We start from the raw sequence: 14,077 nt of genomic DNA on the forward strand, positions 1-14,077 counted from the left end.
CCCCCCCCCGCTATGGCCCTGTACCGAGGGTTCCGGGGGTTGGGGAACTCTGTAATCTACAGCAAAACATGGGATACATTGCTTGTTAAATTTTAAGCAGCTGAAACAATACACCATTGTAATCGCAACATTTTTTTAAAGTCTGTTAGGCCTGGCACATACTCAGCTCTGAATAACAACCTTTTTCTCCCCCAGTTGAAGTTTTCTGCTGTGTGCACAACTCAGAGAAACATTCCTTCATTAACCCTCTTAATTCTTTCATGACATTTTATTCATGGTAAACCACTTGTTTCTCCTTTCCTTTCAAAGCACTAACTATATTGAACATAGTTATATACTACAAGTTCTATAAAGCAAACATAATTCCTCTGGTTTGAGTTTTGTTTCTCTCTCTCTCTGGTCCCCAAAACTATGATTTTATCTCTGCAAGGAATGAGATCTAGCTCTCCATACTCGCTAGCCTGTTAAAAGTAGTAAGTGTGCTATAAAAGAGTGGCTAGCATATGTTAATTTTGCAGGTGTAACTGTGTACTTTTGCAGCAAACTTGGATGGTAATGCTACATGATATTCTCCTCTGTATTTTTATTATCACACAGAATGTAGACATTTCAAGACCTCCCGAGGAAGCCCTTGTAACTGTCCCTGCTCACCAGTGAATCCAGTGTCCTGATCAGCTATGAAACCTGTGGTGCTGTTTTCATCATACTGTACTAAATTTGTTTCCTTTCAATCATTCCAATCACTTTTGAATCAGCCACAAATAATCTGCCTTTGTGCTGCACGTGGGCTTTGAAAGAATAATTAAACCCTGTGAGACAAATAAGTTCTGTCCACAAAATAAACCTAATTGGCTGAGTGATCTAATTTAAGGCTTTGTGATTGCCATAGGTGGACATTAATGTTAAAGTTGATGTGTTTTGTTTACTAAGACTTGCTTTAAGTACTCCGAACACTGAAAGTGTGTTAGAAGATACATGCAGAATAACTGCAGTCCTTTTTGATTTTCCAAAAAGTGTTATTTTTTTCTTCTCTTTGGAGTGATTGGACTGTTTTATTTATGAAAACTTGATTAACCCCCTACAGGTCTTTCTGGTTATACCTAGTATTAAACACAAAAGCTAGCTAATTGATATTTGATAGGGTATTGTGAGCTTACTTTGTTCTTTGCGTTATTTCTAATCTTTTAGGAGCATAATTCATAAGATAAAAGCTTAGAAACCATTTTTTTTTTGCTTTGGCAACTTGTCTGTATAAAAACCCAATAACTCCATTTTAAAAAATGCTGCAAAAAAGCAGCATTTTGCTTACTAATATTAACTACATATCTTATCCATTTGGTGCCTCTTAATAATTGTGAAACAGCTTTGGGGGACGAACTATCCGGCCTCTCCAGGGCTAATCAGGGTGCAGCCAGCTGCACCCTGATTGGCCCTGCCCCTACAGTTCCCGCCCTCCCTCACCAAGTCCTCACCCTTGCATCACAGACTGCCTGGCTGTTAGAGCCAGCCAGTCTGTGACTTTGCCGCTCCATTTGCAGGGCCCCAGGTAAGAGGCCTGCCTGTGTGTGTGTGTGTGTGGGGGGGGGGGGGAGCGTTAACCCAAAGAGCCACCGGTTCTGCTTGCCAGGCCCCCAGGAGGCAATCCCTCTCCCCCACACCTCCTTGCCCTCAGCGCTGACAGGGAGGACCCTTTCAAAGCCCATTCTTATGAACGGGCTTTGCAGCTAGTTATTAATATAAGAACAAACATTATTTCGAATTCTTCCAGGAGAAAAAGCTACTGGAAGCAATATGAAGAAATGACAGTTGGTGAAAGAGTTAAAGAACTATTTCCTTTCTTGCTGGTTTGCTGCTCTAAATTCTTTTTTCTTGAACTGCATTAGCTGGAATGGGAGAGGGGGTAGGATTATATTTAGCTTATCAAATGTGTTCTGTCCCTGGCATAAACTGGAGTCCATCTACAGGAAACAATTTAAATTTTGATAGTAAAAACTTGATGACATATTAAAAAGAAAACTTAGGAAAAATATAGAGTACAACTTGGTAGTTACTTATACTTCTAGATGGGCCCAGAATTCCACAATTGTAAATATGAGGTTTAACTGACTCACATTTCAAGGGGGGTCAATAAGTTGCTTTAATAATTCATGGCTACTGTTTATTTACTAAATTATAGTGAAGCATCCCAAGATATTGGAGGTGGTGGTGGAACTATTCAAACTCTTCAAAGGCAATAATGGCACAGTCATAGCTGTCATGGCTTTCTGCATGGGATGCTGATGACGGTAGCTTGGACAGGTTTATGTTTGTTTGGTCCTTCTGGGCAGCAGAATTAAGTGGTAGAAACTGGATGTGATTGAGTATGCTATAGCACTTCAGATTTCATATGGAAGAGGCTATTTTTAATGCTCCCCCCATCTAAAACAATTGGTTGTAGATACCAAATTTGCATCTCAAAGACCGTTTATGCACTGGGCATTTCACTGCTCTGGTTCTCGTGCAGGAGCACAAATGGTGGGCAGATGAGGTGCACTGGGCCAAATGCTCCCCCGTGTGGGTGCAGGAAGAGGTGGGGCAACCTGCCATGACTAAACCTCCAGCCTGCAGCCCAGCATGAACCCTCCAGTGCATAAACGGTCAAAGGGAGAGGTTCTAGTTCAGCCGTGCTTCCTGGTCTGCTGATTTTCTATTTACATAGAGTTTATTTTTAAGTGTAGTAGGTTGTTTTACCACTGAATTCACAATTTGTTCAGTTTCATGTGCCGACTATGTCTCTGAAACAAATTTGTCTTTATGTAAAATCCTACTTCAGGAAAAGTCAGAACATTTCATTGGTGTCCATCAGCCGCAGTTGCTATGTATATCTTTGATCACTGGGTTCTGTGGGCATGCACTGGTGTTGCTACATTGCCCTATTCATGGAGGTCCTGGAGATACCTGGCTGGCTCTTAGAGAAGACAAAACACTGAACTTAGATGGATCTGTAAATACAATTGTCATATTCTCTCTTCTTTTATAATTTTATGGTGATGATTGAACATTATCACACTTTCCTCCACTGTTATGTATCATTGGTATATTATTGTTGTTGTTGTTAGGTGCGATCTCATGTCCTACCCATCGCGACCCCATGGACAGTGATCCTCCAGGCCTTCCTTTCCTCTACCATTCCCCAGAGTCCATTTAAGCTCGCACCAACTGCTTCAGTGACTCCATCCAGCCACCTCATTCTCTGTCCTTCCCTTCTTCTTTTGCCCTCAATCGCTCCCAGCATTAGGCTCTTCTCCAGGGAGCCCTTCCTTCTCATGAGGTGGCCAAAGTATTTGAGTTTCATCTTCAGGATCTGGCCTTCTAAGGAGCAGGCAGGGCTGATCTCCTCTAAGACTGACTGGTTTGTTTGCCTTGCAGTCCAAGAGACTCGCAAGAGTCTTCTCCAGCACCAGAGTTCAAAAGCCTCAATTCTTTGACGCTCGGCCTTCCTTATTTCATTATTCCATTATTATTACTATATTAGGCTTATTACCCATCACTCCCAAGCCAGCTCATGGCAGGTTACAACTTGTCTGTATAAAATCCCAATAACCCCATTAAAACCCAATAAAATAATTTGGACATAACATACAATAAAATCAGGTTCCTAAAAACCATGGCAGACTTCAACCCCCTATCTCTCAAAAATATCTATGTAGAGGAATGGGAAGAGGGAGCATAGATGGTCATGCTATTGCTCACTCTCTTAGCACCAGAGGGCCCAGCAGATCTTCCCTGCCATGCCGGCCTCAACCATAGACCTGGCAGAAAAGCTCTGTCTTGCAGGCCCGCAGCTCACCTGGGAGCTCATTCAACCAGGTGGGAGCCTGGACCGAAAAGGCCCTGGCCCTGGTTGAGGCCAGGCGTGCCTTCCTGGAGCCGGGGACAACCAATAGATAAGTACCCACAGAGCATAGAGTTTTGTGGGGGGGGGCATAGGATGAAAGAAGGACCCTCAGATATGTGGGTCCCAGACCATGAAGGTCAAAACTAGTACCTTGATCCGGGCAGCAACTGGCAACCAATGCAGCTGCCTCAGCTCAGGCTGGATATGGGCCCTCCAAGATGTCCCTGTGAGGACTCTAGCAGCTGCATTCTGCACCAGCTGCAATTTCCAGATAGAGTTTCCACGTAGAGCGAGTTACAGAAATCAGTTCTGGAGGTGACTATTGCATGAATCACCATGGCCAAGTGTTCAGAGGTAGGGTGAAGTGCCATAGTTAGGGCATCTGCTTGGCATGGAGACGGTGCAATATTCAGTCCCCAGAATCTCCACTTAAAAAAAAAAAGAATTGGGTTATAAGTGAAGTGACCTGAACTGGAGACCTTGGAGAGCTGCTGCCAGTCTGAAAAGGCAATGGGCCTTGTTGGACTGATGGTCTAGTTCACTGTCAGGCAACTTCACGTGTTCACTGACTGCTTGTTAGATATGGCTTTTTCATAGGGAGACTTTTGGGTTGTATGCCTCAAAATCTGCTAAATTCTTCCAGCTGCTTTTTGTTTTGCTCTGAAGTATTTAATTTTAGGTCCTTAGACTTCTGTATAGCAGTATGTTCCAACATGGCCAGACTTTTCCTGGGGCCTGTTGGCCTATTCTGGGCTGGGCCATGGCCAGTGGGCAAGAAGGGCAATGCTTGGCCTCTTGAAGCTGCACATAGCACAGGGAAGACAGCCCCCAGCCTTTTCATGCTGTGCTCAAAGCAAGCAGAAAGGTGGACTCTTTCTCTGTTCCTCCCTCTCTTTGCGGGGGGGTGGGGGGTCCCTTTTCCAAGATCTTTTATTCCTTCCAGGCCCCTGCCCTGTGTTAATGCTGTATTTAATCCTGCAGACCAACATAGAATCGGCTTCAGCTGATCGCCACACTGATCACACTGACGCTGGAATTCTGAGGAAGTCTTCAGTAGTTCTGTTCTGATGTGGAATACAGACTTATGGTCAGGTTGAAACTTGAGCAGAAGAAAGACTTGTACATTTCCTCTGTAAAGAAAGGGATACCTTACCTTAGCATGTCAGCAGCATTGGGAAGTACATGACTTTCCTTTTAGCTATTGCACACATATGAAAAACAGTTCATAAACTGGAAGGCTTGCTAGGACCATGTATAAGCAGAAAACTTTTTGTATGATACAGTATTAAAAGCCTCTATCATTTCTGGTACAGAGGATTGGTGGGTCAGTCTTTTGAAATATAACTAAGTTTGTTTAGTTGATGGTCTTTGGTGAACTAGGTAGGTTAGTTTGGGATACATTTCTGAAGGATTTGACTTAAAAGGTGAAAATGTTTGTGGACCCCAAAGCTGATTGGAACAGTTTATAGAAGTTCCAAGAGTAGTTTTCAGTTGTGTTTGTTTGTTTGGGAAGTACGTCAGAGGCATTGATTTCAAATAGCTTTGGTGTGAGTGAAAGAGGAAAATTATTTGTGTGGTGTGGCTTGCTTTTTGAACCATGTAGTTCTCATAGCCTGTGGGGTTGTAGTCTCATCTACCAGCAGCCATCTAAGGGGCCATTGACTGGTCCTAGAACACATAGCAACCTTTGTGCTTCCTTTTAGCATAGGGAAAAGCCCCTGAAGATTCCTGGGCCAGGTCTTGCCCCCTCCAGGGAATCCTGCTTGCTTCCTCCTCTTGTAATCTAGATGCCAGAATGATGTATAAAGGCAAAAATGGTAGCTGCAGTGATAGTGGAGATCTTCCCTTCTACCATCCATCTTGTCATCCTCTACTTTTGCAGATCAGAGCCCTTTGGCCTGGTAGAAGCAAATCCTGACTTCGTATTGATCAACAGGCGCTATCGTTAATGTTTGATTTTAATAAATGGTCTTAGTTCTGTAAAAGTACTGGAATACTGCCTTGACTGCACTAACCCAGTCTCATCCGTTCTTAGAAGCTAAGCAGAGCCAGCCCTGGTCCAGTATTTGGATGGGAGTCCACCAAGGAAGTCCAGGGCCACTGTACAGAGGCAGGCAGTGGCAAACTACCTCTGAACATCTCTTGCCTTGAAAAACCCTACGCGGTTGTCATAAGTCTGAGACTTGATGGGGGGAGGGAGCCCTGCTGCACTACTGAAATGTAATTTTTTTTGTAACCCCCCCCCCTAGAAACTTTAAAAAAACAAGCTGATTAATGGGCTTATGCCAGGGATTCCCAACCAGGATCCAGTGGAGCCCAGGATCTGTGGGAGCTCCAGAAGGGGGTCCATGGCCTTTCCCCTCTTGCCTTAATGGACTTGGCTACAAGCTAAGGAACCAGCCACTTTCATTGCTCCCCCCTTCCTGCCTCCCAAGCACGAGTGAGGTCTCTTGAGGTTTCTGTGCCTGGGAGGGGGCAGAGCCTGTACACCTACTCTCACCTTAAACTGGCTCCTGGCTCCACCCCCCTCCAGTCCTCCTTGAACCTGCCTGTTAGCACGGGTGGTGATGTCACTTCTGGGGCACAGCAGGGAGGCAAGGCCAGCTGATATCACTTCCGGGGCTCCTCAAAGCCTGAAAAATCATTTCAAGGGCTCCTTCATGGTCAAAAGGTTGGAAAAGGCTGGCTTATGCTGACAGGTAGTAGGCTGTAAATACAGATAAACAGAAATTAAGTATTGTATGCTTTCATGTGCAGAATATTTCAAAGCAGTAACTCAGCAGAAAGCAATTTGCTTTTGGCAAGAGTAATCTGAAAATACACGTGTCTAAGAACTGAAATGTGTTGCATATGCCTGTAGTTCATCCTGTCTTTCTGAGGGAATGTATAATATTCTGAAACTCTTTTGTTAGAGGTTTACAACTGTGTTTATGGTATGACTAGCTAGCTCGATATCCCAAGGGGGATCATGACGTATCTTATTTGTGAGGAGAAGCAGCAGTTTCTCATAGTTTTGTGCTTGACAAAGAGCACTTGAAGTAAAGAAAAAGAGATGAAATATGTAGGAAATGTAAATTCAGCCTTGTAAGTTTTGAGATTTTATCCCAGGAGTGTTCCTGGCCTCTATTTCCCCCCTCCCACTCCTCCTTAAATGGTTCACACGATTATGTCTAACTCTTCCATGGTCCCATCTGCAGATACTTAATTCTGTGGATTGATACTATGCAGTGAGAAAACAGATATTTCTTTATGCCAGTAAAGGTACTCTGTCTGACTAACAAATAGTTCTGCAAATTTAAGAGCCCCCAGATTGGCAGAAAAATCTGAAAACTTTTTAAATGAAGGGGGCTTCAGTGAACATGTCTGGAGGAGAGCTTATACCCCAACCTGAATTATATAGGAAGAAAAATTGATGGGGCTGCAGTATGGATGCCAGTCCTCAGGTGGGATCTGGAAACCCCCCAGAATTACAGGTCAGCTCCAGACTAAAGAGATCGGTTCCCCTGGAGAAAATGGCTACTTTAGAGGGTAGACTCCATAGCATGATATAAAACTTAGGTCCCTCCCCTCCCCAAATCCTGCCCACTCCTGGCTTTACCCCCAAGTCTTCAGGTATTTCCCAACCTACAACCTAAACTGCAGGTGGGGCAGGGGGGGGGCTGTGGAGAGAGTTACGGCTTCTGCCACCCCCATCACATCCTGCTGAGTGGTGGGGAAGGGCTGGCCAAGTGAGATTCCTCCTCCCTTTGAACGTCTTGCAGGCCTCTTGAGGGGGAGGGGAATGGAAATGCTGGAGCCTGAGCTGCTGTCACCATGCAATACAGGAAAGAACTGGATTTCCTTGGGAGCTGCCATTGCCTCCCCTTCCCCTGCTGCCAAGGTGACACTGCAGGTGGGTGGGAAGGAGGAGGAAGCTTGGGACCTGCCACTGTCTCATAACACTGCTGAGATGGGCAAGCGGAGCAGCAACAATAGCAGGCAGGCAGATCAAGGGAAGGGGGCAGACCTGTGAGTGAGTTGGGTGTAGCTGCTACTGAAATTACCCTTCCTCTCTGATTTTCTTGTAACTCCTTTGCTTGTATTATTTTTTACCTGGTAGATATGGAAACTCTTGCCATTTATATTGTTGGCTTGGGTAGCCAACAGAATACTTTGTACGTACTACTCGGCTCATGTTAGTAATTCCAAATGAACCTTAAAAATTGTTCTTGGTCCTTGTGCTATCATAGTGCAGTTCTGTGAGCTCAAAACCAAGAGATCAAGTTGTAATCTCTGATAAACTGGTTTACAGCATAATTTATCCGATGTCCAGGGCACAATTGAGAAGTGTATATACGATAAAGGAATATGTTGCAGGCCGACACAGATCAGCACTGGAACAAATGCACAGAACAAAGCTGCTCCTTTAATTCAGCCCAATCCTGCCCATGTTTCCTTGGCTAGATCAGCACCACTGATGTCAGAGAAACTTACTCCCAGGAAAGTGTGCAAAGGATTGTAGTCTAATTTTTCCTATGTATTTTGTGATCTAGCATTAATAAGGAATGCTGATTGCAGAAAGAGTCATGATCAAGTTGGCCCTTGAGTATAGCTCTTTGAGATGGAGAAGTTGTGGCTCAGCATGCTGAAATGTCTTGTTTGCTTTTCAGAATGTGTGCATCAACCGCTCACGAGAGGAAGCCTTGAAGACAGTACCTAACCATTTGTAGCTCCCTTGACCAACACCACCATCCCAAACAGAAACAACTCAGGGACACGAAAACAAACAGCCTACAAGGAAGCTGATCGGCAGCGTGAAAAATCATGCACTCCTCTCTTTGAATGTGCTTCCCTGTCCTGGGAGAAGGTGGGCTTGGTATTAGAGATTAAAATGTACCAAGTATTAAGGAAACAGGGAATGAAATTATGTTTAAATTAATGTATGTGGTTTTTACTGTGTTTTTCTTTAGCCGTGGATGTCAAGAAGGTTATAAAATTCTGTTGTCACTTTTAATGTTCAAGTCTTAGCTTTTTAAATGTCAGTATTCTTCTAGGATATTTTTGGAAGCTGTTCTTAATGTGAGAGGCCACCTAGCTTCAAACTTCCCTGTTTTAAACTTATGCATTTTAATACATTAAAAGCTCCCCTTGGTGCTGTACAGTGCCTCATGGAAAGCCGGGGCAGGTTTTTACCAGTGCACTCCTACCTTTTATAAATGTTCCAACCCCCCTCACTCATTTTTTACAATCATGTTTGTTAGAGTCAGCATGATTTTTTGATCTTTTGAAAGCCACAAAAACATTGTTTTATTTTGTGTTACTAGTAAAGGCTTATACAGTCCCCACTCTCCCCAAACTCAGGTTCCTGTTATACATAGGGATGCACAATAAGGCAGTAGTATATAGTAGGTACTTGGTGTCAATTTCCCAGAAATTGATAAAGGATTAGTAGAGCAGGACATACAACAAATGACAAGCCTGTTAAGAGGTCCATGTGAATTACTGGCCTTATGTTCATTCACACGCCCCCCCCCCCCTTCTGTTGAGTTTTTCTTCATCTAGAGTTGATTACCTGATTGAGTTTGATTAAGGATTAGCACTAACGTGTGGCATAGAGGTTGTTTGAAAATTAAAGTACATTGGATGTATAGTATGAAAAGGATTCTTTAGTATCCCAGTTTTATCCATGGCTCTTGACAGATTTTTACACATTCCTGTGGGAAATGTGCAGTTTCACAAAAAAGGAGAGCATGGATGTCATATGCTGTAGTTCTTCACATTTTCTCGGAGCCTTGCTGAATTACAAACTTTTGGAGACTAAAGGGAAACAAGGCATGAGGGAGAAATGGGGTCCTCCCAGAGGATTTTCAAACACCTTCCTGCTAAGTCTTGTGTGTGAATACGTGAAATGTATTTGTCCTACACAGTCCTGGAATGGAACTTGTGCAGGATACATTCCTGCTAAAGGATAGCTTCTGCATGTTAGTCTACTATATTTGTTACTCAAGGACATTCTCTAGACTATATAAACTACTTTAAATCATAGAACTCGGCAAGAAACAGATTAGATGTCTGTGAGCTCTTGAGATGAAGAAAGCTTTTGTCTTCTGCAGCTAGAATGTTTGCTGTCTTGATCCTTGTAGCGGTACTTTACTGAATCTTTCTAGTTCTTTGTTGTTGTTAATAATGTTAAGTACTGTACAGTGTACTAGGGTATCTTTGCAAGGTGGAGGGGGTAAATTCATTTTAGTTTATATGGAGCTGGGTGCTATAATATAATCTGCAGCTGTGTTGTGAATTTTTTCAGTAAGCTAGTTCTAGCAATATATTCAGTGCTCTGGAGATAAGCCATAAGGTGAGATATAGTTCAGAAAAATAAAGAATATGTTGTTAAACTATCAATGGCCTATAGACCAAGCACTTGTCAAAAGTGCTTTATCTGTATTCCATTCAATAAGAACGTATGCATTTGTGTGGTTGTGTATTTATTCAGGTAGTTTCCACTTTGTGGAAGGGATGACATTGAAAAGGCATTGCTGTTGAAACGCAGCTAAATGATACAAGTTGAGGGTTTGTCCCACTCTGTAACTGTTTTCTGAATTAATTTATTGATGAATCCTATTGACAAACTAGTCATGACCACAGAGCATAAAGAAGTTTGCTAGTTAGGGAGGTTGTGAGAAAGTCAAAGTTCTGCTAGAAGGAAAATGTGTAGGAGTAACCTTTGAACCACGTATGATAATCGTGGTTCTTATAAAACACACAAATAATCTCTAAGTCAAAAGCCAGTCCATTGATGTGTGTAAAACATTACTGTAACAAAAAAAGTATTTTGTTTTCTCTACTTCCTGTTCTTCATGTTTTTCAACGTGCTGTAAAATTTTGTGGCTAAATATTTTATGTATAGTAGATATTTTTATAGGCAACATTTAAATATACTGTAGTAACTGTGGCTTCTTGAACACAGGATGGATGTACAATTGAGGAAAATCATTGTATGCAATGTAAATATAATTTTATGCTAATACTTGAAAATGAAAAACTTAAGTCGCTGTGGGTTCTAATTCAATTTAAGCTGTGATCTCAAGCAAGCTAATGTGGAAATTTTTTTTGAAAGTTTCTTTTGAAGTTTCTTTTGAAATCAATTGAACTTGCTTCCAAGTAAATAAGTTTAGGAAGGGTTTTTTAAAGGTTCCTTTGCTATCATTTCCATCAAAAATCAAGAGAACTATACATTTGTTGTCTCCTCAGGGCTGTTTCACATATTTTAAGATGGAAAGATGATTGCAGGAAATATGTATTTTTAAAAGTGTCCATTGTACTGGCACATTTATAAAGGAGTTGTGAATGGCTACAGTTTCTTGTTGAGGAAATTCTGGGCAGACCTGGGCCTATTCTGCACACAATAGATAATGCACTTTCAATGCACTTTCGAAGTAGATTATCCTGTTCCACACAGGAAAATCCAGCTGCCAAAGCACAATGAAAGTGCATTATCATGTGTGTGGGGAATGGGGCCTGGCTTCCCTCTTTATAATGTTCGAAATGGATCTTGGCAAGTAGTGGGTAGTTGGGGAAATGTTAACAAAAGCCTGTCACAACTAGTGTGGGAAACCCAAATGTTTTGAAAGATTTTAATTCATATTTGACTGTTAATTGATTTACTTAGTTATAATAGAGTCCTTGAAATATTTGGCATTCAACAATATTTGAAAAGTACAAATGTAATGTAACATTTATTCCAAAGTAATAAAGGTTCCATTTTAAATGTTAGGAGTGTGCTATTTTACTTCTTTCAATTTGTGTTTCTTTTTTTTGTAACTTGTAGTTCCTTTGAAAGTCTCGACAACACAAATGCGCTCTAGGTCAGAGGTGTCAATCTCATGTGTTATGAGAGCCAGATCTTACATAAATGTCACTTTGTTAGGCTCTTGCATTAGTGCCATACAATGTAACGCCAGGTACCGGAGATATAAACTTTATAAAGAAAACAGGGAAACCTAATTAACAATATTAATGTTTACTCAATATATAATCAAAAGCAACTGATTCCAATCAGTGGAAGCAATTGATTTACTGGGGAACCCACAAAATCTGGGGAACCCACATTGAGATAAAAATGTATAATTTTTCTGAAGAGATACCACAAAAGGAGGTGACTCTCATATTTCCATACAAATGTGTGTATATAGCACTTTTAGAATATGAGTAATCTTCCATGCAAGTAAGTAAGGTAGTTTTTCAGCACTGCACTCCATACTCCCAGAGTCAGCAGCAGAGCATGGCTACAATCTGTCTTTCACTCTCTTGTTTCTTGTTTTCTCCTGTTTTACCCCTGAGGAGCTCAAGGAGGATCACTGGATCCATTCCACAATTCCATCTCCCTCCACCAACAACAAACCTCTGAGGTGGTCTAGGCTTGAGTGACCAGGCCTGGATAATCCAGATGACAGGATCCTGGCTCAGGAGGGAGGGGGGTCTGAACCTGGCTCTCCCAGATGACTCCCCATTCCTAGTTCTCATCCCTCCTGCATTTTCCACAGATGTGGCAGCACTGAGGGGAAGACCTGACAGAGCTGCTATTTCCAAAACTTCCAGGGGTTGCTCTTTGTCTTCCCATGACCTTTCTTCACTTTACAAAGGGAGGTTGCCTTCCCTATATAGTCCGACACTGATTTCCCACCTCTGTGGTTGTTCAGAAGTGTGATGACAGTGGTGCCCCCTTTTCCTTTTGCTCTAACAATGCCCCTCATGATTGTTTTTTGAAAAAGCAAAGCCAGTTGGTGCTCAGCTCCACTGCTCTGTGATGCCTTTCCCCAGTCCTCACTGATCTGCAGCCAAAGGAGGTGGGGAAAAAATAGCTCTTCTTCCTCTGCCATACTATTCTCCTTCAGTGGGGCCGAAGTCATCCAGCTGGTCTTCCTCTGTTTGCTCAAGAAGGGAAAATTGAAATGCAAATTGATTGCTAAGCCTCCTTGAGTGACCATTGAGTGACCTCTCCAGTGTTGTTTGCCCAACTGCTCAGGTAGGATGCCTTCTCTTTGGCAACACTGAAGACTTGGCAAAAAGAAAAAAGAAAAAGGGATTTTTATATCATTTTTGTGCCTACAGGGAGGAAGACGGAAGCTTTTAGGGATTCATTCCCACTGCAATGCAGTTGCCTTTCTTCGTCTTCCTTGCTATTTTGCCGGGCACTGAGTTTTTTGCCTTGCTGCGGGAGTCTCAAGGGGCTGGCGCACCCCACTGGTGAGCCCCCTTTGCACAGTGCTGACAGTGGCCCTTCGCTTCCCTCCACTGCCCACCCTCAGGACTCTGGGGCTGCAGGGAATACCACTGGGCTGGACCTGGCTCAGCTGGCAGGGCCGGGATGGCACCACCCATGTGGCATAAAAACATGGCACCCAACTTTTTCCGGCTCCAGGCTGGGAGACCAGGAGTTGAGACCCAGGGTAATGGGGTGCCTGGCAACCAGCACAGCCCCCTTACAGACCCTCCAGCCACCTGGGGCAACACCCCGCCAACTCCCAGGCCCCTGGGAAGACGAGGGCAACTGGGAGGACTTCATCCTTGAATTCCTATGATGGAAAGGCTCAGGGCCCTAAAAGCAAGACCTCCCTATCCCTCTAGGGACTATCTGGAGGCCCTTCACCCTTATTCAGCCCAGAGTGTTTCGACCTCGGTAGCACAGGGTACCTGAGGCAAGGTGTAGGATGTAGCCTAAAGTCTCCAAAGCTTCGCAGGATGAAGAAGCTGGCTTAATCTATTTAAGAACCATAAGTCTCCATGTCTTCATGGCATACAGCAGAGGATTTATAAAGAATTCCAACGTGAAATTGTTGATCTACTAACACTTATATGTATCTTGTTATTCAAATCAGCCACTGTACCAGAGGACTAGAGAGCAGCTTCTGCAAAGAGAACTGCAAACCTTCCAGTGTCCTTAGAGAATCTGGTGAATAGCTTGCTAACAATGTGTGCTGCAGTGGGGGGGGGGGAAGCAAACTTTGTGTTGGGAATTGTTTGAATAATCCACTGTACAGAGCTTTGGGGTGGCTTCATTTGGAATACTATGTGCAGTCTGGTCACCGCATCTCAATAAGAACATTGCGGAGGTGGGAAAAAAAGCTTACAATGATGACTAAGGGATTGGAGCCTCTCATGTGAGAAAATCTGGAACTCCGCAGTTTAGCAAAGAGATGATGCAGGATTATAAAAGTGCAA

At 43.1% G+C, this 14,077-nt stretch overlaps 1 protein-coding gene across 5 annotated transcripts in view; it reads left to right on the forward strand.

The window, feature by feature from the left end:
* PFKFB4 (6-phosphofructo-2-kinase/fructose-2,6-biphosphatase 4) overlaps positions 1–11,629 on the forward strand; it is a 90,339-nt gene extending 78,710 nt beyond the window's left edge. For 2 of the 5 annotated variants that reach the window (XM_077325751.1, XM_077325752.1), the window contains exons 14-15: positions 598–689; positions 8,527–11,629. In XM_077325751.1, coding sequence (XP_077181866.1) covers positions 598–657 — 60 coding nt within the window. In that variant the 3' untranslated portion in view covers positions 658–689; positions 8,527–11,629. Of the gene's footprint in view, positions 1–597; positions 709–8,526 lie in introns of all 5 variants that reach the window. The other 3 variants (XR_013229060.1, XM_077325750.1, XM_077325749.1) reach the window with 3 other exon arrangements.
* Positions 11,630–14,077: the final 2,448 nt, after the last annotated feature.

This window comes from Paroedura picta, chromosome 3, assembly GCF_049243985.1.
Source record: "Paroedura picta isolate Pp20150507F chromosome 3, Ppicta_v3.0, whole genome shotgun sequence".
NCBI classification, from domain to species: domain Eukaryota; kingdom Metazoa; phylum Chordata; class Lepidosauria; order Squamata; family Gekkonidae; genus Paroedura; species Paroedura picta.